Here is a 24,598-nt window from a genome sequence, read left to right as displayed (position 1 = left end):
TGGTCAAGTGATCAGTTTGATATCAATCTTTCGTGATGCACCGTCATATTTACATTATTTGTATGGTATGAATGATTGTCTTTGGTACCTGGTCAAACTTAAGCTCTCCTTAGTATGGCTGGCTCCGTTTCTCCAACAGCGCACTCACAGGCAGCAGCTGCCCCGCCCCCTCACTCAGTCGCTTAGTGCCTGAGCTCGGATCATACCAATATCAGGGGGGATTCACGCACAGTCGTAAATTCCCACAGTGTGCACTATGTGCTTCGAATATTGTGTGTACTTTTTGTTTTATACAGTTGTCAGCCAGGCATCTAACTATGAAAAAATTACACTCCAAAAGACCCCGGGCTTCTGACAAAACAACCCGGGCTTAAGCCCAGTAAGCCACCCCCACGCTCCGCCCCTGGTTTCCACCCCCATGCTTCACAGTAGGTATGGTGTTCTTGGGATGCAACTCAGTATTCTTCGTCCTCCAAACACGACGAGTTGAGTTTATACCAAAAAGTTCTACTTTGGTTTCATCTGACCACATGACATTCTCCCAATCCTCTGCTGTATCATCCATGTGCTCTCTGGCAAACTTCAGACGGGCCTGGACATGCACTGGCTTCAGCAGCGGAACACGTCTGGCACTGCGGGATTTGATTCCCTGCCGTTGTAGTGTGTTACTGATGGTGACCTTTGTTACTTTGGTCCCAGCTCTCTGCAGGTCATTCACCAGGTCCCCCCCCGTGTGGTTCTGGGATCTTTGCTCACCGTTCTCATGATCATTTTGACCCAACGGGATGAGATCTTGCGTGGAGCCCCAGATCGAGGGAGATTATCAGTGGTCTTGTATGTCTTCCATTTTCTGATGATTGCTCCCACAGTTGATTTCTTCACACCAAGCTGCTTGCCTATTGTAGATTCACTCTTCCCAGTCTGGTGCAGGTCTACAATACTTTTCCTGGTGTCCTTCGAGAGCTCTTTGGTCTTGGCCATGGCAGAGTTTGGAGTCTGACTGTTTGAGGCTGTGGACAGGTGTCTTTTATACAGATGATGAGTTCAAACAGGTGCCATTCATACAGGTAACGAGTGGGGGACAGAAAAGTGTCTTACAGAAGACGTTACAGGTCTGTGAGAGCCAGAGATTTTCCATGTTTGAGGTGACCAAATACTTATTTTCCACCCTGATTTACGGATAAATTCTTTACAAATCCTACCATGTGAATTCATGGATTTTTTTTTCACATTCTGCCTCTCACAGTTGACGTGTACCTCTGGTGCAAATTACTGACCTCTGTCATCATTTTAAGTGGGGGAACTTGCACAATCGGTGGCTGACTAAATACTTTTTTGCCCCACTGTAAGTCCACCTTCTGGGCAGCCATCAATCCCTCTGGTGTCTCTGCTGGAATTTCCAACTGTGAGCTGATTTCCAATTTTATGTCCAATTATATATTATAAAGAATAAAGTTACAATTACCAAAAACGCACAAAGAAAAGAGTGATTTAGCACTTTAAGCCTTTTCACCCTCTCTCAGATGTAATGAGAGGTGAACTGAACTTCAGTCTCTCTCGATCCGACCGTTCTCCACATCAACACACAAACCTGCTTTGTAATTTCCGAAATTGCACGTACTTGATTCCTCTCAGTCCCTTTCACCAGAGATGCGAGCAAAGGATGTGAGACTAGGGTATTAGAAAAGGAACTTAACAAGTACATTCTGGCAAATGACTCAGTTGACTGGAATCAAACTGTCACGTGTGCAGGGAGTGTTTCTGCTTTCTCAAACCAAAGCTGTGAAGCTGTGTCAAGATGGAGCGGATTGTGTTTTTTAGCGCTTTTTTATGGCTGTGTTCATGTGAAGTAAATGGTAAGAACCAACTTTTATACTAACTGGATGAACTCAATTTATCTTTAAACCTAGGTGTTACCTCAGCACTAATGAATATTGTAAAATTTGTACAGCAAATAAAGCCATTAGGGAATGAGAGGAAGAAAGTCAAGTAAATGTAATATAAATAAATAATAAACAGGTATTGACATGTTTTATATAAGCTGACAGGCACATCATAATACATCAAATGGAGAGAGAGCATTTCTGAAAAAAAATTCCAGAGCGCTGTAAGCTACTAGGAAGTTTGGGCTAACCGTTACAAAAGTGGTTTTGTCACAGTCCTGGGTGCGTTTGTTTTAAGTTCAACATTTTAATTTAATTTTGTATTATATGTCAAGAGTTTTGTTTTCTAGATGTATTTTATGTTTTGTTTCCCAGCATTATAAAGCTAATTTCTGTTTAGGTTGTGTTTTTTTCTTTCATAATGTTTTAATCATAAAAGACATAATTTGTTCATGTCTCCCCAAGAACACTTATTGCTTATAGTTAATTCCCAGTTTTCCTGCTTTTCTGTGTTCCGTGTGTATGTTAAGTCAGTGTTCCTGTGATGTTCCAGTATTAAGTTACTTGCTTGCCTTCAATTTAGTTGTATTTTCCTTGTCTCATCCTCTTTTCAGAGGATCTGCAGTACACATCATCATATACAGTGAGGTTGTTTTGCTGTTAGTGAGATAAATGACAGAGAATGACGTTTAGGTAGTTGCTCTGTATTATGTTGGTACATGACGCAGACGAAAATAAAAGAAGAGGGATCACTTCCTTAAATTTAGTTTCAGTATTTTTAGATGGACGCGTACAGATTTGTTTTCCTCACAGTGTTGTATAGTTCATTATTATACATTTAAATACTATTTAAAAGTGATCAGATAAAAATTGGGAATATTTTAAATATTTTGTTTCTATCCCAAATGTCAGGACAAGTTTGATTTAAAATAATGAGGAAGTTCCCCAAAAACACAACTGAAGGTTTTGGAGAGACAATGTGACAGAACAGTTGTGGAAGTAATATTAAATAACTAATAGCAAACAGATTAAATCCTTACCTGCTGCTCAGAACTCTGGATAGTCATGTTTTGTGAAGTTTAATACATTTAAGCACATCTCTGTATAATAGTGTGAAAGTGAAACCATCCCTTTTAGTGGGAGCAGGTTTTCTATCTATGAAGCCCATATAATTTGCTTGGCACCACCTCAACTGACTGGAGGCATTTTCCACGTTTCACTTCTCAGATTGGGCAGGAGAATATAGAGAAGTGAATCTGATATAGTTTTAGGTGAATTAAATGCTATTTCACATTATTTTAGTGATATTAAGTTGACATCACCTTCTGTCATTAAATTACATTTGACCATATGTAGCTTTATGCACATAATTCTGATATTTGTGTTGTCGTTCTTTTTTTAATTCTGTTTTTTTTTTATATTTCTGTTCTTTTAGAGTTCCAATATGTGTTTGTGCGGCATGGAAAGGACTTACATCTGGATATAGGGAGATCTGTTGTACTAGACAAAAAAACAGATTTGATCTGGAAATTTAATAAAACTAACAATGTAGCTAAATGTGCTTTTAATAATGATCCAGTTGTGTTTGACAAATATGAAGGAAGGGCTGAGCTCTTCAGGCAAAATTACTCTTTGCTATTAAAGAATGTGCAACACAGTGACAGTGGAGATTATACTGCACTCATGGTTAGCAATGTAGACCAAAAGGTAGCTGAATACAAGGTCATAATCCAAGGTAGGTTTCTTTTTTAATCTTTTTGAAATATTGGTCAGGCATAGACCTGTTTTAAATCTCTTCATGTCTGTTCCTCTTCAGATCCAGTTTCTCCAGTACACCTGACAGTGGACTCTGTGTCTGGCAGCTCAGAGTCCTGTGTCCTTGCTGTGACCTGCAGCACAGTGGATTCATCCATCCACCATTCTTTTAGATGTGATGACAAAAACTGCTCTCAGGTCAAAGAAAAACCCACAAACTATTCATCCTCTTTCATTGTCTACCGCCACCAAGACTTTATCCTGTGTAATCACAGCAACCAAGTTAGCTGGGAATACAATAAGATCAAGTTTGACTGCAAGGCAATTACAGGTAAGTATAAGAGCAATGATGATATGAATGATAAATCCAGTTTAATATATTATTCAGCTCAGTGAACAAAGAATTGTAAACCTAAAAGCATTTTTTTTATCCTAAGGATTTTATCTGTTTCCAGGTGAAACAAAAGGTTTCTGTTAAATTCTCAAAACCTCCCATGTTTGGTTTGGTGAAGAATTCTACAGGGAGTGCAGAATTATTAGGCAAATGAGTATTTTGTCCACATCATCCTCTTCATGCATGTTGTCCTACTCCAAGCTGTATAGGCTCGAAAGCCTACTACCAATTAAGCATATTAGGTGATGTGCATCTCTGTAATGAGAAGGGGTGTGGTCTAATGACATCAACACCCTATATCAGGTGTGGATAATTATTAGGTAACGTCCTTTCCTTTGGCAAAATGGGTCAGAAGAAGGACTTGACAGGCTCATAAAAGTCAAAAATAGTGAGATATCTTGCAGAGGGATGCAGCAGTCTCAAAATTGCAAAGCTTCTGAAGCGTGATCATCGAACAATCAAGCGTTTCATTCAAAATAGTCAACAGGGTCGCAAGAAGCGTGTGGAAAAACCAAGGCGCAAAATAACTGCCCATGAACTGAGAAAAGGGCAGCACGGTGGCACGGTGGTTAGCACTGTTGCCGCACAGCAAGAAGGTCCTGAGTTCAATTCCAACATCAGGCCGGGGTCTTTCTGTGTGGAGTTTGCATGTTCTCCCCGTGTTTGCGTGGATTCCCTCCGGGTACTCCGGCTTCCTCCCACCGTCCAAAGACATGCAGCTTGTGGGGATAGGTTAATTGAATAATCCAAATTGTCACTAGGTGTGAATGTGCGAATGAATGTGAGTGCGAATTGGTTGTCTGTCCCTGTGTGTTGGCCCTGCGACAGACTGGCGACCTGTCCAGGGTGTACCCTGCCTCTCGCCCTATGACAGCTGGGATGGGCTCCAGCGCCCCCCGCGACCCTGAAAAGGATAAGCAGAAGCGAATGGATGGATGGAACTGAGAAAAGTCAAGCGTGCAGCTGCCAAGATGCCACTTGCCACCAGTTTGGCCATATTTCAGAGCTGCAACATCACTGGAGTGCCCAAAAGCACAAGGTGTGCAATACTCAGAGACATGGCCAAGGTAAGAAAGGCTGAAAGACGACCACCACTGAACAAGACACACAAGCTGAAACGTCAAGACTGGGCCAAGAAATATCTCGAGACTGGTTTTTCTAAGGTTTTATGGACTGATGAAATGAGAGTGAGTCTTGATGGGCCAGATGGATTGGCCCGTGGCTGGATTGGTAAAGGGCAGAGAGCTCCAGTCCGACTCAGACGCCAGCAAGGTGGAGGTGGAGTACTGGTTTGGGCTGGTATCATCAAAGATGAGCTTGTGGGGCCTTTTCGGGTTGAGGATGGAGTCAAGCTCAACTCCCAGTCCTACTGCCAGTTTCTGGAAGACACCTTCTTCAAGCAGTGGTACAGGAAGAAGTCTGCATCCTTCAAGAAAAACATGATTTTCATGCAGGACAATGCTCCATCACACGCGTCCAAGTACTCCACAGCGTGGCTGGCAAGAAAGGGTATAAAAGAAGAAAAACTAATGACATGGCCTCCTTGTTCACCTGATCTGAACCCCGTTGAGAACCTGTGGTCCATCATCAAATGTGAGATTTACAAGGAGGGAAAACAGTACACCTCTCTGAACAGTGTCTGGGAGGCTGTGGTTGCTGCTGCACGCAATGTTGATGGTGAACAGATCAAAACACTGACAGAATCCATGGATGGCAGGCTTTTGAGTGTCCTTGCAAAGAAAGGTGGCTATATTGGTCGCTGATTTGTTTTTGTTTTGTTTTTGAATGTCAGAAATGTATATTTGTGAATGTGGAGATGTTATATTGGTTTCACTGGTGAAAATAAATAATTGAAATGGGTATATATTTGTTTTTTGTTAAGTCGCCTAATAATTATGTACAGTAATAGTCACCTGCACACACAGATATCCCCCTAAAATAGCTAAAACTAACAACAAACTAAAAACTACTTCCAAAAACATTCAGCTTTGATATTAATGAGTTTTTTGGGTTCATTGAGAACATGGTTGTTGTTCAATAATAAAATTATTCCTCAAAAATACAACTTGCCTAATAATTCTGCACTCCCTGTAGTGTAGTTAAAATAGTGTTTCCTTTACACGAGCCATAACCCACCGATTTTTCAAGAATTTGAAAAAGTTTTCACATTCTGTTCTGATCCTGAATACCATGCATTTACCATTATGGTCTACCCTCACTCTGAAGAAGCAAACATACCATTTTGTGTATGCAAATATTTGTGACACTAATTTGGTGTAGTAAATTGGCACAGCAGTTGATATGTTGTTTAATAGTTGTTATTAGAAAAAAATCACAATCACTGAAATAGCCACTGAAAAACTCTAACAGAGCTCAAAAGGTTTTAAACCAACATTTGCAAAAGTTGAGTGCTTGGGCTTTTAGAGCAAGTCTACCCTAACACATAATTGTACAGTTATTACAATGTTTCTAACCGTTTCTAACCCAATGTTTTGGTTTCTTTACAGTTCACAGCAGAGCCACCCTAATTCAGATTTCAACTTCAGTTGGTCTCTTTCTCTTGTCTGTCTTCATTGCCCTTTGCATTGTCACAAAATGTAAGTCCCAGTCTGTTTTTAAGCAGCAACAACAGTGAATCTACACTAAATACACAGAAATCTAGCATTGTATTAAAGCATACACTTCATGCACAAAAGCATTCCTTGTATGATTCTGCAATGCCATAAGAATGATTATAGTGCAGCTGAAATTATGTTTTGGTAAAGCAGTATAAATTTGTTTGGTATAAGGTTTTACAGATTCAGTTGTCACTTGAAACAGTGGTGGCCCAGAAAGTCAAATGCAGTGCAACTTCAGTAAACACAAGCAAATAGAAAAATTCTGCGAAAAAATCAAAAAAGAATTAAAATAACAAGGAAAATAATGCAAAGATCATCTTTAAGTGGGCATGAAACACTACATGTATAAATGCTAGTTTACACCAAGTTTTTCCGGTAAAGAGACAAAGAGTGAAAATGGGCAGTATATCCTTCCCAAAAAGGTGATTCTGTTCATCTGGATGTGGGAGAAATGTTTTGTCATTCATCCAAGTAATGTCTTCAGTTTCTCACGAGACTGCCCACTTATTGCAGACTTTCCTTACCTGGATGATTGAGCATGCATCAAGAAGCAATATATCCTTGATTTGTTAACACAGAAGTTATAGTTGCACCACGGGCAGTACAGAAATGTCCTCCTTAAACTGATTTCTATTTTTAGTCTTGTTATGTTGCCCTGAGTTATTGGTTGTGTTATTAGTAAGGTAACATATAATAATGTAAGTCTATTGACCGCAACCAACCAACCAACCTGATGCTGTACTGTAATGTTCTGTACTGACAGAAGATGGCGTTAAATATGTTCTATAAACTTTAAACACTTTATTCATTTTATACAGACTCTATACATGTAGTTTTTCATCTCCACTTTAAGAGAAGTAACTGTATTATTCCATTGCAGAAATCTTTGTTACATTTTGAAGGTTATTCCAGGACCAATGCACAAAACAGGAGAACTCTGTTCTACGAAATTCTGAAAAAACTATTTGTAGAGGAGCAAGCTAGAGGAGTGACAGACAAACTAAGTGTTTGTAAGTCATATGACAGTTCACAGATAAGAAGGGTGTTCAGCTAGAAAAGAACTGTGAATTAAAATATAAGATTGACGGAAGCCTACAGACACAACAGTGTTGTGTCTGTAGGCTTCTTAGTCAGTAATGTGTAGTTCACAATGGATTTTATTTATAAAGTAAACTATATTAATAATAAGATACAGCCACTCAGTAACTCACTAAGTTTCTCACTTACCCGGAAGCATCTGCTGATTTGTACTTTATGTAACTTCCACTACAAGAATTCGTATTCATTCTATTCCACCTAAAGGAGCCCACAAAATTCTTGCATAATTGTACAATATATGATAAAATTATTTTGACAATAATATTTATCTAACATGATATTTTGGATTTTTTTCTAGAAAATCACACCGGACAAATATTGTAATCAGATTCTCTCAGGAGTGCCCTGAAGGATGATGGATGAGTTCAAACAAAACAAAATGTATTGGTTTTTTTTATTTATTTGGGTTTTGTTTGCCTTGTTTTGTTCTTTGGGGGGGGAGGTCTTTGTTTTTTTTAAACTGTACATTCTTTGTTCAATATCTATAAAATATTTATAGATTTGTCATAAACACTGGGATGTTGATGGACAAGAATACACATTAGATAGCAAGAAAGGAGGAGGACAGGAAAATGCAGCCTATGTAGTAGCATTGAAATGACATGTGTAAACCTAATAATACTTTTTACGTTATCACTAACAACTGTTATTGAAAAGGTTACAGTTCTAACAAATGTATTATTATTTATACTCAAATCAACAACAGTATATTTTAACTTCAAAGTAAAAGTACTGTAAGTACACTCTTGTATCATTTATCAGGTAATGTCAGTGGACTAAGGTGAATTTCATGTACAGTCTGTGAAAAAAAAAAACATTTTAAAACTTACATGGTTACATGCACTAAAGAAATTATCCTGTCACCACAAGTTTACCACACGATTTATTAAATACACCTTGGACATTTCTGTGTTGGACCCTTTTGTCTCAGTTCTTAGAATGATTTTTAATCTTTTTTTGGTGAACACATGCAAACTATGGCCTCTGTTTCCTGTTCTTAGCTGACAGGAAGGGCAAACAGTGTGGTCTGCAGCTGTAAGCCATCTGCTTCAAGTTTTGATGTGTTGTGTGTTCAGACATGTGCTTTTGCATATCTTGGTCATAAAGGATGGCTATTTAACTAACCAGTCTAATCAAACTTCTCAAAGTGTGTAGAAAAATCTTAGTAGATCATCAGTTTATGAAGTGCTCAGACCAGCCTGTCTGGCACATTTTTGTCTTGGAAATTTATCATGTTTTTTCCTTCCCCCCCATAATCCACACAATTTCAAGTTTTTGCTTTAAGTGATCCTAATACTGTTAAAATTTCTTACCATACCTATGGGGATTGAGTCTTTCTGGAGCAAATTTCAGCTTAGTCTAGATCTTAATTTAACAAATATGAAACTGTGTAAGTGAAGCAGACTACTGTTGATCCGAATCAAACTCAACATTTCCAATATTAGGTTGAACATTTTGGTACGTAGAAACATTTCATTTATTTATAATCTTTTACTGTAAAAGATTTATACAGTAGGAATACAATGTAAAAAACAAAAAAGTGACAATGAAAGAGAAAGCTCAGAAGAGAGGAGAGTCATTCTTTGTATTTATGTTACTGTCGCCACATAGAGGTTTTAGTCTTGGGACAACCCACACAGGCTGTGTGCATCACTGCTGAAAATCTTAAATGAGGAAGTTTGTACTTCCTGATATTCACAGAAGGTGTGAAGATGGCACGTATTTTATTTTGGGGAGTTCTTTTGCTGCTTTCATTTGAAATACAAGGTAAACACTTATTTTTACACTCTGATTATTATTATATTTTTATTAGTATTATTTTGTACACTAATATGTCAAAGTGATTCGTCTCCTTTGCTTTTTGGAATCTGGTTTTGTACTATAGCACTAAATTGTTTGTAAAAGGCAAACAACAAATGACATATAATAAATAATTGTCAGGGAGGAAGAAAGTCAAATAAATACAGTGAAAAATGAATACCAGGCAAGAAAATCGGTATTGAAATTACAATAATTACATTGCAATAAGTATGCTTTTGACATATTAACAAATGAAAAATCAGACTGATTTTCAACATCGATGTTTCTGAACTATGAATAATGGTAACATGGGGCTGGTAAGTGCTGACTATCTGCTCGATTTCTTTGTGTTATTTTTACATTCTTTTCCCAAATCAATTTGGCTGAAGTTGAATTAAATTTAGTTTTATCCGGCCCCTTTTTCACCAGAGAGGTGACGTTCCATGTCCCAGGCTAGTCTTGGTAGGGATCAGTCCACTTCTTCTTCAGTAACTCAACAAACCATGTAGTGCAAATAAACAAAATTCCCTTAATGTTTTTTTTGATAAACGCTGAAGTACTGTACTCCACTCAAAACCAGTAGAACACAAATTCACAAAAAGTGTCTGATATTAAACCGAAAACTGAAGCAGCCATGTTCACATGTTGTAAAAAGATAATGTGTCTCTCTGTCACATAGGCATACACACACACACACACACACACACAGAGGAATGCGCACACACACACACACACACACACACACAGACACACACACACACACACACACACACACACACACACACACAGATGTCAGTTGCTGACATCTATCTATTTAATTTGGTTTCCTCTTCTTTCCTCTTGTCAGTATCACTTCTCTCCCTCTGTCTGTGTTTCCACCCGTAACTTTGTGTTATCCATATGCAATTGTGAGCTAGAACTAGAATAAGCCACTTATTATATAATCATTTTAGAATAATTTGGACATCATTTGGCAGAACCCCTGATCAACAGGTTTATTTTTAAATGCAATGTTTTCATTACGATTTTGAAGAACAAAAGACTGTAAGAGGGAAATTTCCATGAGTGCCAGGTCAGGGTCACGTCACTCTTTTCTGTTTATACTTCCCCATTATAACTGGCTAATGCCTGCTTGTTCCACTTCTTTGGAACTACTGTAGTCTCCATACCCAGCTGAGTTCAGAAGAAATTACTTGGCTTGAGAGCAGGGAGAAAGGGGCCAGTGTAGAGACCTCTGTGTCGTAATCTACCAAATGTATATATTTTTAAATGATTCAAATTATACATTTCATTAAACATATATATTTTTAATATATATTTCAAAGCCAGAAGTTAAAAGACAATACAATTCTGTGTCATGATTACCACAATCTGACATCATGGCACAAAGCTTTTTCTTTTTTTAACTGGAAGCCAAAAAGAGGACAGTTAGCAGGAAACTGGAGCACCAGAACTGTGAGAACTGACAGCAGAGGGGACCCAGGAAGAGCAGTCAGGGGAGAAAGGCAGGACAGGAGCAGGGGTGGCCCAGAGCTTTAAAACCATTTGCAAGTCTTCTCTTTAATGTTTCTATAATTTCCAGTGGTCATGTACTCTCAGATATGCTCTGATGAACTTAACTTCACATTGATAGTTGTATTTATTTACTTCCTCTGAAAAAAGGAAACATTAGACCAATGCATTTCTGCAGCTTCATTGCTGTGAAATTATGGTAATCATAGCAAGTAGAATCATCTACAATATTAACTCGGCTACATGAGTACCACGTTTTGTACTGCACTCCTGCAACAATGCTTTACAAACTGCTACAAGCACAAATGCAAACATCAGGCAGACAGACTGTGGGTTTCTCTTTGGTCATCTGTGTACAAGCTTGACTGAACTTCCTCTTATAGTTAGTTTTACTGTGACAAAAACTAACAGATAAAATACTATTTCTGTATGAAGCAACAGTATATAGCAGTGTGTCATAAAATGGGTGATCACATATGCTGAATGACTCCTTACAACAAAGTAAAATCAACAGAAACAGCATGATTACTGATCAAAGTTAAATGTGAAATGCTGCACAATAATATATAATGCTGATATTACAACTGAGAAGTGGTTAAGTGTGTGGTCACAGCTGTGAGACTGCAAGTAGATGAAGAAGCACATATGAGACTCTGATAGCTGTGAGATAAACTCCAATGTCTTCAGCTCCAACTAAAAATAAACACCAGTGTGTTCACTTTCTAACTTAATTCTGTCAGCAGTCACGAACTACATGGATGCTAAAATTATTCTACCGAGAAAAATATTTTTATTACCTCCTCTTTCTGAGTACAAACATTTATGCTTTGAGAGTGAAGTATGTTTTTGATGAACATTCAACTTAAAAAAACAGAGTTAGAAGAACACACACAAACAATTGATGGACACTATATATATATATATATCACTGCAGACATATGCAAGCAGTGGATGGTCTGCAATTTTAGATCCTAAATGAGAAAATGTGAACAATATTACAGTAATACAGTATAAAACTGTATAAAACTGTAAACATAAAATGATGAATACCTACAGGAACAGTTTTAAGTTTGACAGCAGTTTTCATTTCAAACATGTTGTGAAGTCATCACTAGTTTAGTTATCATTATCTGTTATTCCTTTAGATCAGTTTGAGTACACATGTTGACAAAATGACAAAAAAGGGAGAACAATTTGATCTTCCTGGCCAATGTTACTTTGACATGTGGAGAGAAAGCAAAACGATCAAAGTTTGGAATCAAAGTGTGAAAGAAGAGTGAACTGAATGAACACAGCCTTTTTTGTTTTTCTTAAGGAACATGATTGATAGATTTTGCAATTCTACTAATATTTCAGTTTCATTAATCTTTATTTAATCTATTATAGGTATTTGTTGTATCTTATAAAAAAAAAAGCCCAAAATGCACACATTTGTGGATGTCAGCAAGAACTGAAACAAAAATAAGCAAATGATAAATGTAAGAAAATCAGCAGCTCAGTAGCTGTGGGGCTTTTGTCTATTGAAGGAAATAACAGTTGAATCACCTCTTTAAATTTAGTCACAGCACTGTCACGTAAACTTCCAGTTTAATGAAAAAAAGTCCCCGGTGCTCGTTAGTTCATTTTTGTAAATGCAAATGATAAATAATAATTTTTTAAAAAGATAAGATAAAAGAGTGTTTCAAGAAATACTGTTTGATGTTCAAGCAGACACTTAGGGTCTGAAAGGCTAAGAGTAAGGATTTAAAATGTTTTATAACTTTATCTCAGTCTTCATTTCATTTTTAATGGTTGATTCCTTCATTGGTGATTTTTGGTTTGGCTGGACATATTCTGTACAGGTTTGAGGGTTGCAGCTTCCCTCTTCCTCTCATGGAGGGAAGCAGAGAAGCTTCCTGAGACAAAAAAGTATCTGGTTAGTTTGGTTAGTTTCATAAATGTTGACAACTCTAGATATTAGAGGTGCACCATATAAAGTTGGGTGGAAGCCATAATTTCCAATAGGATTTTCACGAGAAAGCCCACATTTTATTGTTGTAAATGTTTTGAAACCTAGACAACCTGTGACTGAAGGAAGATGTGTGGCATAGCATGTGCTGCATGTGATCGCAAGTCAGGTTGGGGAAGGGAGTAGGAAAAACCACAATCAAACATTTTGGCAGTTACACACAAATCTATATTAATATGAGAGATCTTTGATGTAAGGGTGTTTTATTACAGCTGAATACAATTTTAATTATAAACATATAAATATAAACAGATGATGTAACTATGTTGACTAAACAATAATAAAAATAGTTAAGAAAAAAATTCTGAAAAAATATCTACTGTATTTAATTTAAGGAGTTCCAGTTGCATGTTAATAAGATGATTCTGACATCAGGTTTGTTGTTTTTCTTTTAGGGCTCCGACATGTGTTTCTCCTCCGTGGAAAGGACTTACACCTGGATGTAGAGAGATCTGTTGTACTAGACAAAAAAACTGATTTGATCTGGAAAGTTAATGAAACTAACAATATAGCTAAATGTGGTTTGAATAATGATCCAGTTGTGTTTGACAAATATGAAGGAAGGGCTGAGCTCTTCAGGCAAAATTACTCTTTGTTATTAAAGAATGTGCAACACAATGACAGTGGAGATTATACTGCATTCATGGTTAGAAATGAAGACCAAAAGGTAGCTGAATACAAGGTCATAGTCCAAGGTAGGTTTCTTTTTTCATTATCTTTTTGAAATGGTGATACAACATAGACCTGTTTTAAATCTCTTTATGCCTGTTACTCTTCAGATGCAGTTTCTCCAGTTAACCTGACAGTGGACTCTGTGTCTGGCAGTTCAGAGTCCTGTAGCCTCATTGTGACCTGCAGCACAGTGGATTCTCAAATCAGCAGCATTTTCACATGTGATGCCCAAAACTGCTCTCAGGTGGAAGAAAACAGTTTGAAAACCCCAGATTATTATTCGTCTTTAATTATTTACCTGCATGGAGACTTCATCATCTGTAATCACAGCAATAAAGTCAGCTGGACAGACAGTAAGACTAAACCTTACTGTGAGACAAGGACAGGTAAGTTTAAAGGCCGTAAAGACATGAATGACTGATTTAAATCATACCAATTTAAAGAGTTTATGCAGCAGAACAAAGAATTTTCAATCTTTAAAGACTTCATCGCTTTATATTGGCCTATTCGTGTTTTTCTGTTGAAATAGACGGTATTAAACTCTCAAAAACTAGAAAACACCAGTCTGGTTTCTTCATCCCTGATTTGTCTTCCTTCCCATGTATTTTTTTTGTCTAGTTCAGCCAAATCTGTGTTTGTTTACCTTTCTTTGTATTGTATATCTTAATCCATGTCTCAGTGTTGGTCATTTGCTGTTTTATAGCCTGTGTCCTGTTTCCTGTGTGCTAAATGTTCAGTTTTGCTCCCCTTGTCTCATTCATCTGTGATTATGTCAGCTGAGTGTCCCTCTGTTCCTTGTTTCAGTCTCTCTCACTCACCGTGTGTCCTGTCTTCCATTCTAGTTCGTAAATTCCTGGTTTCTGTCCAGTCATTCTCACCACAGACATGCCGTTAACCAAGGTGAAGATCTAAAAAGGATTTGCAGCTTTCCATTAACAGTCATAGAAGTGTATGAAAATTTCTAAATCTAATCACCTTTGGTTGGTGAATTTTGATTGGTAGTCCAAAACCTTTTGAGATTTAACACAAAGTGTTTGTGCTTCTGGTGTGATGATTCTGCCATTACTGAAATAACTGCAAATTTAAAATGACAGATTCTCGTCAGATTGTTTGTGATGTAATATTTTGTTTTCTTTACAGTTTCAAGTGCAAACATAATTATCGCAGCTGCTGGTGGCCTCTGTGGTTTCATTTTCATCATTGTCATCATTTGCATTGTCGCAAAACGTGAGTCGCAATTTGTTTTTTCAGCAAAAACAGTCAAATAAGAATTGTTGTTACTTTAAGTACACTGAAATCTAATATAATATGTAAGTATGCACTTAATGGGGCGATCGTGGCTCAAGAGTTGGGAGTTCGCCTTGTAACCGGAAGGTTGCCGGTTCGAGCCCCGGTCTCGGTTGTTGTGTCCTTGGGCAAGACACTTCACCAGCGCCGGTGCTCGGCAGCCTTGCCTCTGTAAGTGTGCCCCAGGGTGGCTGTGGCTACAATGTAGCCTCCCATCACCAGTGTGTGAATGGGTGGATGACTGGCTGTGTAAAGCGCCTTTAGGGTCCTTAGGGTGCTATACAAGTACAGGCCATTTACCATTTTAATATACATAAAAATACTCCATGAAGACAAAGAAAGTCAAGCCCAAATTTGGTACAATAGTATGGATCTGCTTTGTAAGGCGTTTTAAATGTGAATGTAATTTTCATTCAGAATGTCTGTTTAAGTTAACCTCACCTCTTCAAAAAGTGTTCAATTAGGTGACGCATTGGTTCTCAAATTTCCCCCAATTTCACACTTATGAACAAATGAGCAAAGATTAGCAATCAAATCAGCTGTAAGGTTTAAAATCTATGTATCCAAATTATCCTGTCTAGATTACTTTCATGAATGAATTGTCTTCAAAGCTTCGTGGATCCTCACAGCAAAAATGAGTCTAAAAAAATGGTGTCCCTCAGTAAGGCAATATAGGCTGGAGGAGATAAAATTAGAAATAAAGCACCGAGTTGCTGCTACATTTGAACTAAAACATACAACTGCTTTAAAATGTTAGGTAAGTAATGCACATTCACAGGCAGTGCTGGGGAGATTACTTTTAAAATGTATTCCACTATAGATTACAGAATACATGGCCAAAAATGTATTTTGTAACGTATTCTGTTAAGTTACTCAATGAGAGTAACGTATTCGGAATACTTTGGATTACTTGATATATTATCATGCTTTTTACAACTACATGAATGTACTATAGCTGTGTGATTTATTACTATCGCTGAAGGTTAATCACCACCGAGCTAACATTGTTAGCTGGCGTTAGCTGAGGTTAGTTCATAGACCGCAGACTGTTAGATTTGATGGATAGCATTAACAACCTGTTAGCAGCAAATAACCATGTGCAGTTCTGAAAGCAATGCCAACTAGATTTTTAAACCTTAATATAAAATGAGTAACACTAGGGTGGACATTAGGTAAGGCTGCACTTTTTGCAGTGATCTTGTATAGAAAACTATTTCTGTATCAGTAATATGTTTTCTTTCTTTCTGCTTTCAGAACTGCACATGGTTATTTGCAGCTAGCAGGTTGTAATGCAGCCTTCATTAATAGTCTTTTGATGCTGAGAGTAGCTTGGCTGATAGCAAACAGAGTCAGTCCCATTCTTCTTTAAATGTGAAGTGAAATTTCCAAGTAAGAAATGCATTCCTGCCCGTGCACTGCTGGCTCTGTTTTCCTGGCTTCAGGTCCACCATGTAACTGACACCACCAACATTAACAGGACGCTTATATTAGAGCCTCTTATTGCATGTTTTGTTTGGATTTCCTGCAATGTGTGGATTTACCAAGATTAGAGAGGGGATAGCCTAACATATGAAACGGGAAAAGACCGCTGTGTAATCCATTTATTTCAACAAAGTAACTGTATTCTAATAAGCGGTAGCTGCAATGGAATGCAGTTACTCATATTTTATATTTTAAATACGATACGCCGTTACATGTATTCTGTTACTCCCCAACACTGTTCACAGGAGGGTAAAACTGTAATTGGACTGAATTGTAGGGTTGAATTTAATCCCACTGGGATAAGAAATTTGAATTTGGCTGAGAGAAAAACCACCACAAAAACACACGTATACACATAAAACAACAAAAAAACAGACACAACTGAAATCTAATAATGCGACCTGTTACCTAAATATTTGGTACCGGCTAAAGAATGAGCAGTTAAAAGCTCTGATTTTTAGTGTATTTTTTCCTAGATGTGAAGCCACTTTGCCACTTTTGTTGCTGCTGTTTATTTAAACATTCACATTACTCTGTGAAGTGCAGCATTCAAGCCAACTCTGCTTGGACAAATATGTGACAGAAAATATTTTGTGCCTTTTGCCCTAAAACCCAACTGGGATCAGTTCAAAGTGTTGGCTTTGAATATCACATTATCTGTATCTCACCTGGTTTCCAGTTGTTGTGTGTTGTGGAGCTGTCTGAGCTCCACCCACATCATCAGAACATTGGATTGGATACAAGTACTGCATGAAACAAGTTTTGACCAGTAATTAATTAAAACTACTCTTTTAAAAAACAAACAACAAAACACCCCTGCAGACAGCTCCCTTTTTTTGCTGTCTTGCATCTGTGTTTATCGATGCAGCGTCTGCAGTTCTCTCAAGAAAAAAATAATACTGCTAATCCCACCTGGTTAAATAGCATTAAATAGTTTAAATATTTTTTTAAATAATTAATTGTTGGTTGTTAATTGCTGCCTTCTATTAACATGTCCGAGACATAACTGTGGAAAAAGAAGGGACCACAGTTACTACAGGCCCTTAACCAGTTTGTTGTTCGTGACTACAGTAATGAGTAATATTATAATACATGAAAACCCACTAAACCTCATCTCTTCACCAATATTATAGGAGAGATACATGACATTAAGACTGCTGCATCTAGAATAGCACCAAGCATTAACAGTAAATATATTTTCTAAGGGTGAAAGTTATTTAAAAAAAAAAGGAAATTCATTTTGACCAATAAAGATCGATGAATCTATTTATTTATTTACAGACTGATCAGTTCACTGTATGATAACAGGACAGGGGTGTATTAGTTCTCTGTAGCTAACATGAACTGATCTGGAGTCAATGTTATTTCCAGTGAGGAATTTAGACGTTCTGGTGGAAGATATGTGCTGTAAGTAAATCTGTATTTACTGTGACTGGCTTGCAGGTAAACGAAGGAACCAGGAAAATCAACTGTATGAGGCTGCTCAAGTAAGTGAACACTTTTTCTTAAGAGAAAAAAGAAAGAAAATGTCTGATTCAGCTTTATTTTAAATTCACTTCAAATTCAGAATAGTTTAATGAGCTAACACACTAGTTTTATGCGCCTGCCCAAAATCAACCTCCATCTTCTTTCTTCACTGCTCCACCCAGTTTGTTTGTTTTTTAACAAAACACTTTGGATTTGTTTCTAGGAGCATCCTCCAGGCCAAACTCGAAATGAGAATGTTCCAGGAGATGCCTCGAGTCTTTCCCCAACATCTACTTATGCCCTCGTGGAGTTTCACCCTAAAACAGAATCCACGAAGTCCAAAAAGATTCCACAGCCAGAGACGGTGTATGCTCAGGTTACCAGACCCACCAGGCCCAGAGTCACTGCCCAACAAACAGAACTGGAGAACATCAGCAGTATAAATTCACAAGGCTAAACACATATGAACTATGAACACTTGAACTCTGCTTTTTTTTCTAAAATGTTGGCACAGAGGACATGTTGGATCAAATTTATCACCTGTTTAAAACACAAATGAACTGAATATTTTCTTAATGTTTTCAAACATTATCCTTTTTTGTAGTAATATTTTTGTGTTTTAGATGGTGATGGCTTACTGTGAAGTACAATATTTTGTTTTTAGAGCTATATGCTTGAATCTCTTTTTCTTTTTCTTGTTTTTTGAAGTTTTCCTGAATAATGTAGTGCATATAATCTTTATCAATAATTATTGTAATTTTTTATATGTGTTGCAGACTATAAATAATACTTAAAGTTAATACATTTCAAGTTTTCTTTTTATAGATCTAGACCAGGGGTGTGAAATATAAGACTCCAATCCAGCCCACTGGGAGCTTTTAAAAATGTGAAGGAGGGCATAAATTTTGGACTGTCGAATATATTTCAGTTGTTTTGCCATGGCGTTATATAAACTAAAATGAATTGGTTTGGCACACTTATCAAAGTGGGCTGGATGTGGCCAACACTGTAAGATGTGTTCAAAATCCACGATCTAAACTTTATGGAGAAATGTATTAAATCAATTCCTCATTAGGAAGACTTTGTTAGTTAACAGCCACCTTAAGTTTGTTGTGGAACAGCTGCAACAGAAAAACTTTCTTTGTAATTTATATTTATTACAGAAAGAAAGGCATGGGAAGTCAGCAAAACAAGAATAAAGTCTGGAGGTATACAGAAAAATCTTAAACATTTTTCTACTGGAATTTTCAAAATTAAATTCTAAATAAGTGTATATAATAAGAATCTGTCTGGTTGTTCTGACCAAATGTCACATGTCTAATGGAGTTTCCCCATATTTACCCTCATGAGTACATGCTACTGCCAGTCGGTACATTTAGTTTCTTGATAAAGATGACATGTCCAAAAGATCAGATCTCTTCCTTTTTTACGACTCAGACTGAATGCCTTTGTCCTCAAAGGTCATAGTGAATTACACACATACACCCAAAGCTAAAAGTACATAAGACAGAAAAAAGGTTTTCATTGCCTTCATGTTTTTTTTTTTTTAATTTAGCTGTTGTACCAGGGAACTAAATTGTTTTCGTAAAAGTCAAATGTAAAGTAGACATTAACAAAAAACATGTTTTGCTTTTGAAGAGGTTTTACAAGAACAAATTATGAGAAATGTTTCAATTAATTTATCCGGAAGAATATTTTGAAACTGATTAGTGGTGAAAAATACCATGTTCATCATTTAAAGATAATGTTTTTATTGTCAAATATATTGGAATTACATGTTTGGCCTTTTACCAGCCAAACTGAGATATATTACAATACTGATGTCAGTTGTTTCATGAAGTCTGAGTTTCTCTTTATTTCTCTTGTACAAGAATATACTTGTACCAAAAAAAGACAAGAAAAACTCATCTTATTTAAAGGATTTCTGTCATTGTCTGTTGTGAAGTTAGAACTTCATATTTTCATAAACATTTCAAGTCTTTTTACCTGATTGGCTTTTTGATTTTCAAGAATCAGATCTAAAAATGGAACCGTTGTTTTCTGCAAACACAGAGTCTGTTGCTGATTCCTTCTACTAAGTTTCTTTCACTCTCTTTATGTCTGTTTCCTCTGCCTCCTCAGGAACAAAAGCACTCTATTTAGCAACCCTCCTCTGGCACTCTCTGATTAATTGACAAAGTTAGCACTGCGGCTGGTATTTATCGACTCGTTGTGAGAGAGGGCAACCTTGACCCAATAAATTATCACAGATATATTGTTGTAAAATCATGGTAGTGACTTCAAGCAGAATCATGTGCAATAATGACTGTTACGGGAGTAACAAGTATTTGTACTGCACTCTACATACAAGCACAACAGCAAGCACAAAGTGAAACGTCAAACAGAGAGATGTGTAGGTGTATTTGAACCCAACTTTATGCAGACAGGAAGTCTCTGCTTGACTGAACTTCCTTTAAAGACAGATTGTAAAACGTAAATGCAACACACCCTGCATGCTGTATGAAACAGTATATGCAGTATATCATAACATTGGTTGTTACATCTACATGTTAATTCCTTACAACTGAAGGAGATGAATAAAAGATTATTACTATAGTTCAGAAAGTAAATATTAAATGCATATATCACATTTATCACATTTCACGCAAGGTTTAGTTTGTGGCTGTTAAGAACTACAGTATACCCCAAAGAAGTTGTGGTTCAGTTTGCTGCCTCAGTCCTTTCCTGATCATGTACACACAGACACACAAAGTTCAGACATTAGAACAGTCTCTTTTACTACTCATTTAACATACTGATCAAAAGGCAAACAGTTGTCCCTTCTATTTTCCCTGGTGAATTTCATGTTTCTATCCACTGAGTTGATGTGAACAGCGAAGGCTTCTACTTCTTGGGTTTTGGTTTTAACCCAGGTTTCCTCCACATCTGTACCGGTGGCTAGGTGCTGTCACTGTGAAAGAGCCCAAAGATTTACTTTCACTTCCTCCGTGTCAAGGCTACTTACAATGAGTGGCACTTTTGTCAGTGAAAACCCTTGTTGTATTTAAAATAAGTGGTGTAAAGGCAGAGTTCTAACAGCAAATCTGATTGGAGGGAAAACATTCTAGCTCCGATAGTGGCGCGGTGCTAGGAAATGTTGTTGGTGGCTGAGTTTATACTGCTAATGATGAGTCTGAGTAGGACTCCTTCTTTCTGGATCTTTATAAGTCCGTATACACAGGCTATAGCATCCCCTGGGTACAGATGGTTATACTTAGAGCAGTCAATGGCTTTCTTATGCAAGTTAATGCTTGTGGGGTCTCATAGGTATTGTCACTGAGGAGTGTAGTAATCGTGGGAAGATAATCAGCTGAGCTGAATACAACAGTGCACCTCCCTTCGTCAGCTGGTAATATGTTAATGTTTTGGTCTTTGCACGGGGAGGTGATGGCCTTCATTTCTTGCATTGTGAAATTGCACAATGCAAGAAATTGCACAGAGGAATTCAATCACTTGGTAATCGTGTTGGACAGGTGGGCAGACCAGCTCAAAAGTAACACACTGCCCTCTTCTGGTGAGGTTTAAGAAACACATTTGCCTCAGGAGCAAATCCTCAAACATTTTCATGATGGGTTTAACTAATAAATAATCATGACTGTTTTCTTGTCTTTAGATGTACCGTATGATGTTGGCTTGAGTGCATTGTTACATTTCTTATGCACAATTTTGTGTTTCCATTGTATAAGATAAAGAAACAGGGATTTATTTTTTAACCAAAGCTGCTACAAGTGAAAAAACAAACAAGCACAGAAGTTTTCTACATAAGACTGAGCTTTATATACATTAGAAAGGTTTATTTTTGCTTCTTTTTCTTCTCCATGAGATGCACACTGATGACAGCAATCACCATGATAATCAGACCGACAGAGAACACGACTGTCTTCACCACACAGACGGAGATCCCATCTGAACCTGCAACACAGGAAAACAGACAGATTTCTCACAAAATGAAAACAGCATATCCAAACAGCTAATCCAAACGTTGAACAACAACAGAGCCCAAGTTCTAAACCACTAATTTCTCTAAAAAATGTGAATAGCAGTTTGTGAACTTTGTAACTGACCAAACTTTTTATTTCCAAATAAAGGAAATGTATAGCAAAGTTTCAGTGACTGAGCTTGTGCAATAGCAGATTTGAAAACAGATAAGTTACTCAGACCAATAACAATTATTGTGAGATGTTACATTTTTGTTTTGACTTCAATAATAATCTCACCAGAAGAAATATCTTTTTGTTCATCAAAAGTAAGTTGTTAGTCCAACACATTTGGTGACATATCTGCGGGTGGGGACAATTTACTGATGGTCTTACCTGATTTTCTTTCACAGTACGGCTTGATCACCTTCTTGTTCGCTTTCCAGCTCACTTTGTTGCTATGATTACAAAAGATGGTATCTTGCTGCAAGTAAACAATCAGAGAATAAAAATATTTTGAGACGTTTAAGCTCTTTTCTTCCACTTGCAGGCAGTTTTGGGCATCACATCTAAAAATGCTGCTGATGTTAAACTCCACTGTGCTGCAGGTCACAGTGAGGTTACAGGAGTCTGAACTGCTGGAAAGATGGTCCACTGTCAGCTCAGGACGAGATACTGGATCTGGGGAATAAAAAAAACTGTGAATGGATGTTTCTGATGTATCAACATTTAAAAACTGTACTGGCAAGAGAAACGTACCTTGGACTATGACCTTGTATTCAGCTATACTTTGCTTTTGTCCTCCAACCACAACTGCAGTATAATCTCCACTGTCGCTGTGTTTTACATTCTTTAATACCAAAGAGAAATTCCGTCCAAAGACCTCAGCTCTTCCTTCATAACTGTCAAACAATATTGCTTCTTTATTATAACTAATTTTACCAACATAATTAGTAATATTATACTTCCAGAAAAAGTCAGTCTTTTTGTCAAGTACAACAGATTTCTTTACATCTAGGTGCAAATCACTTCCATGAAGGAGAAACACGTTTTGGAGGCCTAAAAGAACAGAAAAACAAAAATGTGTTGTCAGAATCATGTCATGTTCACCTGTGATTCCTTACTTTTATCAGATACAATAATGAAAATGAAAACAAAGGCTTGAAATAATACATGCACAATGAATTGAGAATACACAAAAATCCTTTTTGTTCATGAAACCATGAACAAAAATGACTTTTTAATGAGATGTGTCGGAATATAAAGATCTTTTTCTACATTCTGTCTGTTAAAAGTGTTGCTTTGTGATTTGACAGTCTTGAGAATTCATTAGTTATTATTAGTAATATTATATATTCTACCACACCATTTATCTTCAATGAGTTCTGAAACTTTGATCCATTGAGCTGTCCAATAGCCTAATGAGAGGTGTTTAAATCACTTTTGTATAATCTGTGCTATATTGGTTCCAGCTCCAACAGTGTAAAATGACAGAGGCATACAGTATATTTTCATTATGACCAAATTAATATAAATTATTTTTGTTTGTGCTATGGTAACTATAGTAGGGCTTGTTTTTGTGGCGTTAACAGGATACGTTTCTCGAGCTTTCATGAATAAAACATACTCCAGTAGAGAATCTGTAATCTATATTGCGTCACACCAAGAGAATACGGAAAATTACATTTTTAGAATGAGTGAAAACACGGCATTTCACCAGGATTTCAAACTAAAACTTAGAACATAAGGAGCTCGAGAGCAGGTGACCATAGTGAACATATCCAGGAACAAATACAACCACCTTTTAAAACTGAAAATTCTGGGTCACCTCACTGACCTATTAATCTTGCTTCATATAGCACACTACTTTGGCATTATTGTTGGCAGTAACAGGTAAGAACCTTTACTTCCATTAACTACTTTGACAAACCGTCTTCAGACTCCGAAAGAAGCACATCGAATGCAATCACGATGTACTTTAAGACTTTAATATTAAACAAAGCCACTCGTGCTACTAACCCCTTCTTCCATACTGCTCTAATAGAATCTTACATGATTACAGATGACACATATTCATTACTAATCAAAAAATAACAACTACTATAAAATAAAAGGTTTGCTCTTTTCCTGTTTGCCACTGTTGTTCCTGGTGTTCAGTTTGCTGATCACAATAAAACAAAACGTAACAGGAAATAACACACCAGCAACAAAACGTGTCTCATTGCTCTTTTCATACCTTGTGCCTCAGTGCAGAACAGCAGCGCCAGTACCACCAAGAAAAACATTGTATAGTCTTAAGCTTAATGCAACACCATCAAAGCCATCAGTGTGTTACTTCTGTTTACAGCAATGATGGAACCAACAAAGCCCACCTCTTTTCACAACTTTGTTTCCTTGTCACAGACTGTCAGCGCAAAAACAAACACAAAAACATCTCCTCTATAATTTCCTCTCAGAGCCCTTTGGCACCAGTTAATAATTGTTGGAAAGAACTGAAATAATTGTTAAGGAAACAGTGTTAAATGTAAGTGCACAAAAAGTACTAGTACTTCAATATGCATCTAAAAGGGCATGTTTTTCACAGGAAAAGCTGAGTCTCGTCTTACTAACACACAAAACAGCAGGAAATGTTCATGCAGAAGTGATATCTTCTGTTGTCAGTTTTA

General features: G+C 37.1%; 3 protein-coding genes across 3 annotated transcripts; 2 read left to right on the top strand and 1 right to left on the bottom strand.

Annotated features, from left to right (window-relative positions):
* Positions 1 to 1,721: 1,721 nt before the first annotated feature.
* On the top strand, positions 1,722 to 8,652 carry LOC146553218 (uncharacterized). Its single transcript, XM_085255765.1, has 5 exons — positions 1,722 to 1,856; positions 3,319 to 3,618; positions 3,700 to 3,969; positions 6,540 to 6,629; positions 8,047 to 8,652. Coding segments are annotated over exons 1-5 (720 nt in total). The 5' UTR covers positions 1,722 to 1,798; the 3' UTR covers positions 8,049 to 8,652.
* A 687-nt stretch (positions 8,653 to 9,339) lies between these two features.
* LOC146553217 (uncharacterized) lies at positions 9,340 to 19,814 on the top strand. Its single transcript, XM_085255590.1, has 6 exons — positions 9,340 to 9,515; positions 13,464 to 13,763; positions 13,848 to 14,126; positions 14,881 to 14,967; positions 17,953 to 17,996; positions 18,200 to 19,814. The coding sequence occupies exons 1-6, from the start codon at positions 9,461 to 9,463 to the stop codon at positions 18,431 to 18,433; spliced, it is 999 nt and encodes a 332-aa protein (XP_085111716.1). The 5' UTR covers positions 9,340 to 9,460; the 3' UTR covers positions 18,434 to 19,814.
* Positions 19,815 to 21,808: 1,994 nt separating this feature from the next.
* Positions 21,809 to 24,284, bottom strand: LOC146553216 (CD48 antigen-like). Its single transcript, XM_085253814.1, has 4 exons — positions 24,169 to 24,284; positions 22,692 to 22,991; positions 22,329 to 22,613; positions 21,809 to 21,927 (listed from the first exon to the last, which is right to left on the bottom strand). The coding sequence occupies exons 1-4, from the start codon at positions 24,215 to 24,217 to the stop codon at positions 21,809 to 21,811; spliced, it is 753 nt and encodes a 250-aa protein (XP_085109940.1). The 5' UTR covers positions 24,218 to 24,284.
* Between the last annotated feature and the right edge of the window lie 314 nt (positions 24,285 to 24,598).

The sequence above is a fragment of the Mchenga conophoros genome, linkage group LG18 (assembly GCF_057382185.1).
Source record: "Mchenga conophoros isolate Kocher_MC1m ecotype Shallow Benthic linkage group LG18, M_conophoros_male_GT1.1, whole genome shotgun sequence".
In the NCBI taxonomy this organism is placed as follows: domain Eukaryota; kingdom Metazoa; phylum Chordata; class Actinopteri; order Cichliformes; family Cichlidae; genus Mchenga; species Mchenga conophoros.
Note: the sequence above shows the minus strand (reverse complement) of the source record. Positions and strands in the feature narration are given on the sequence as shown.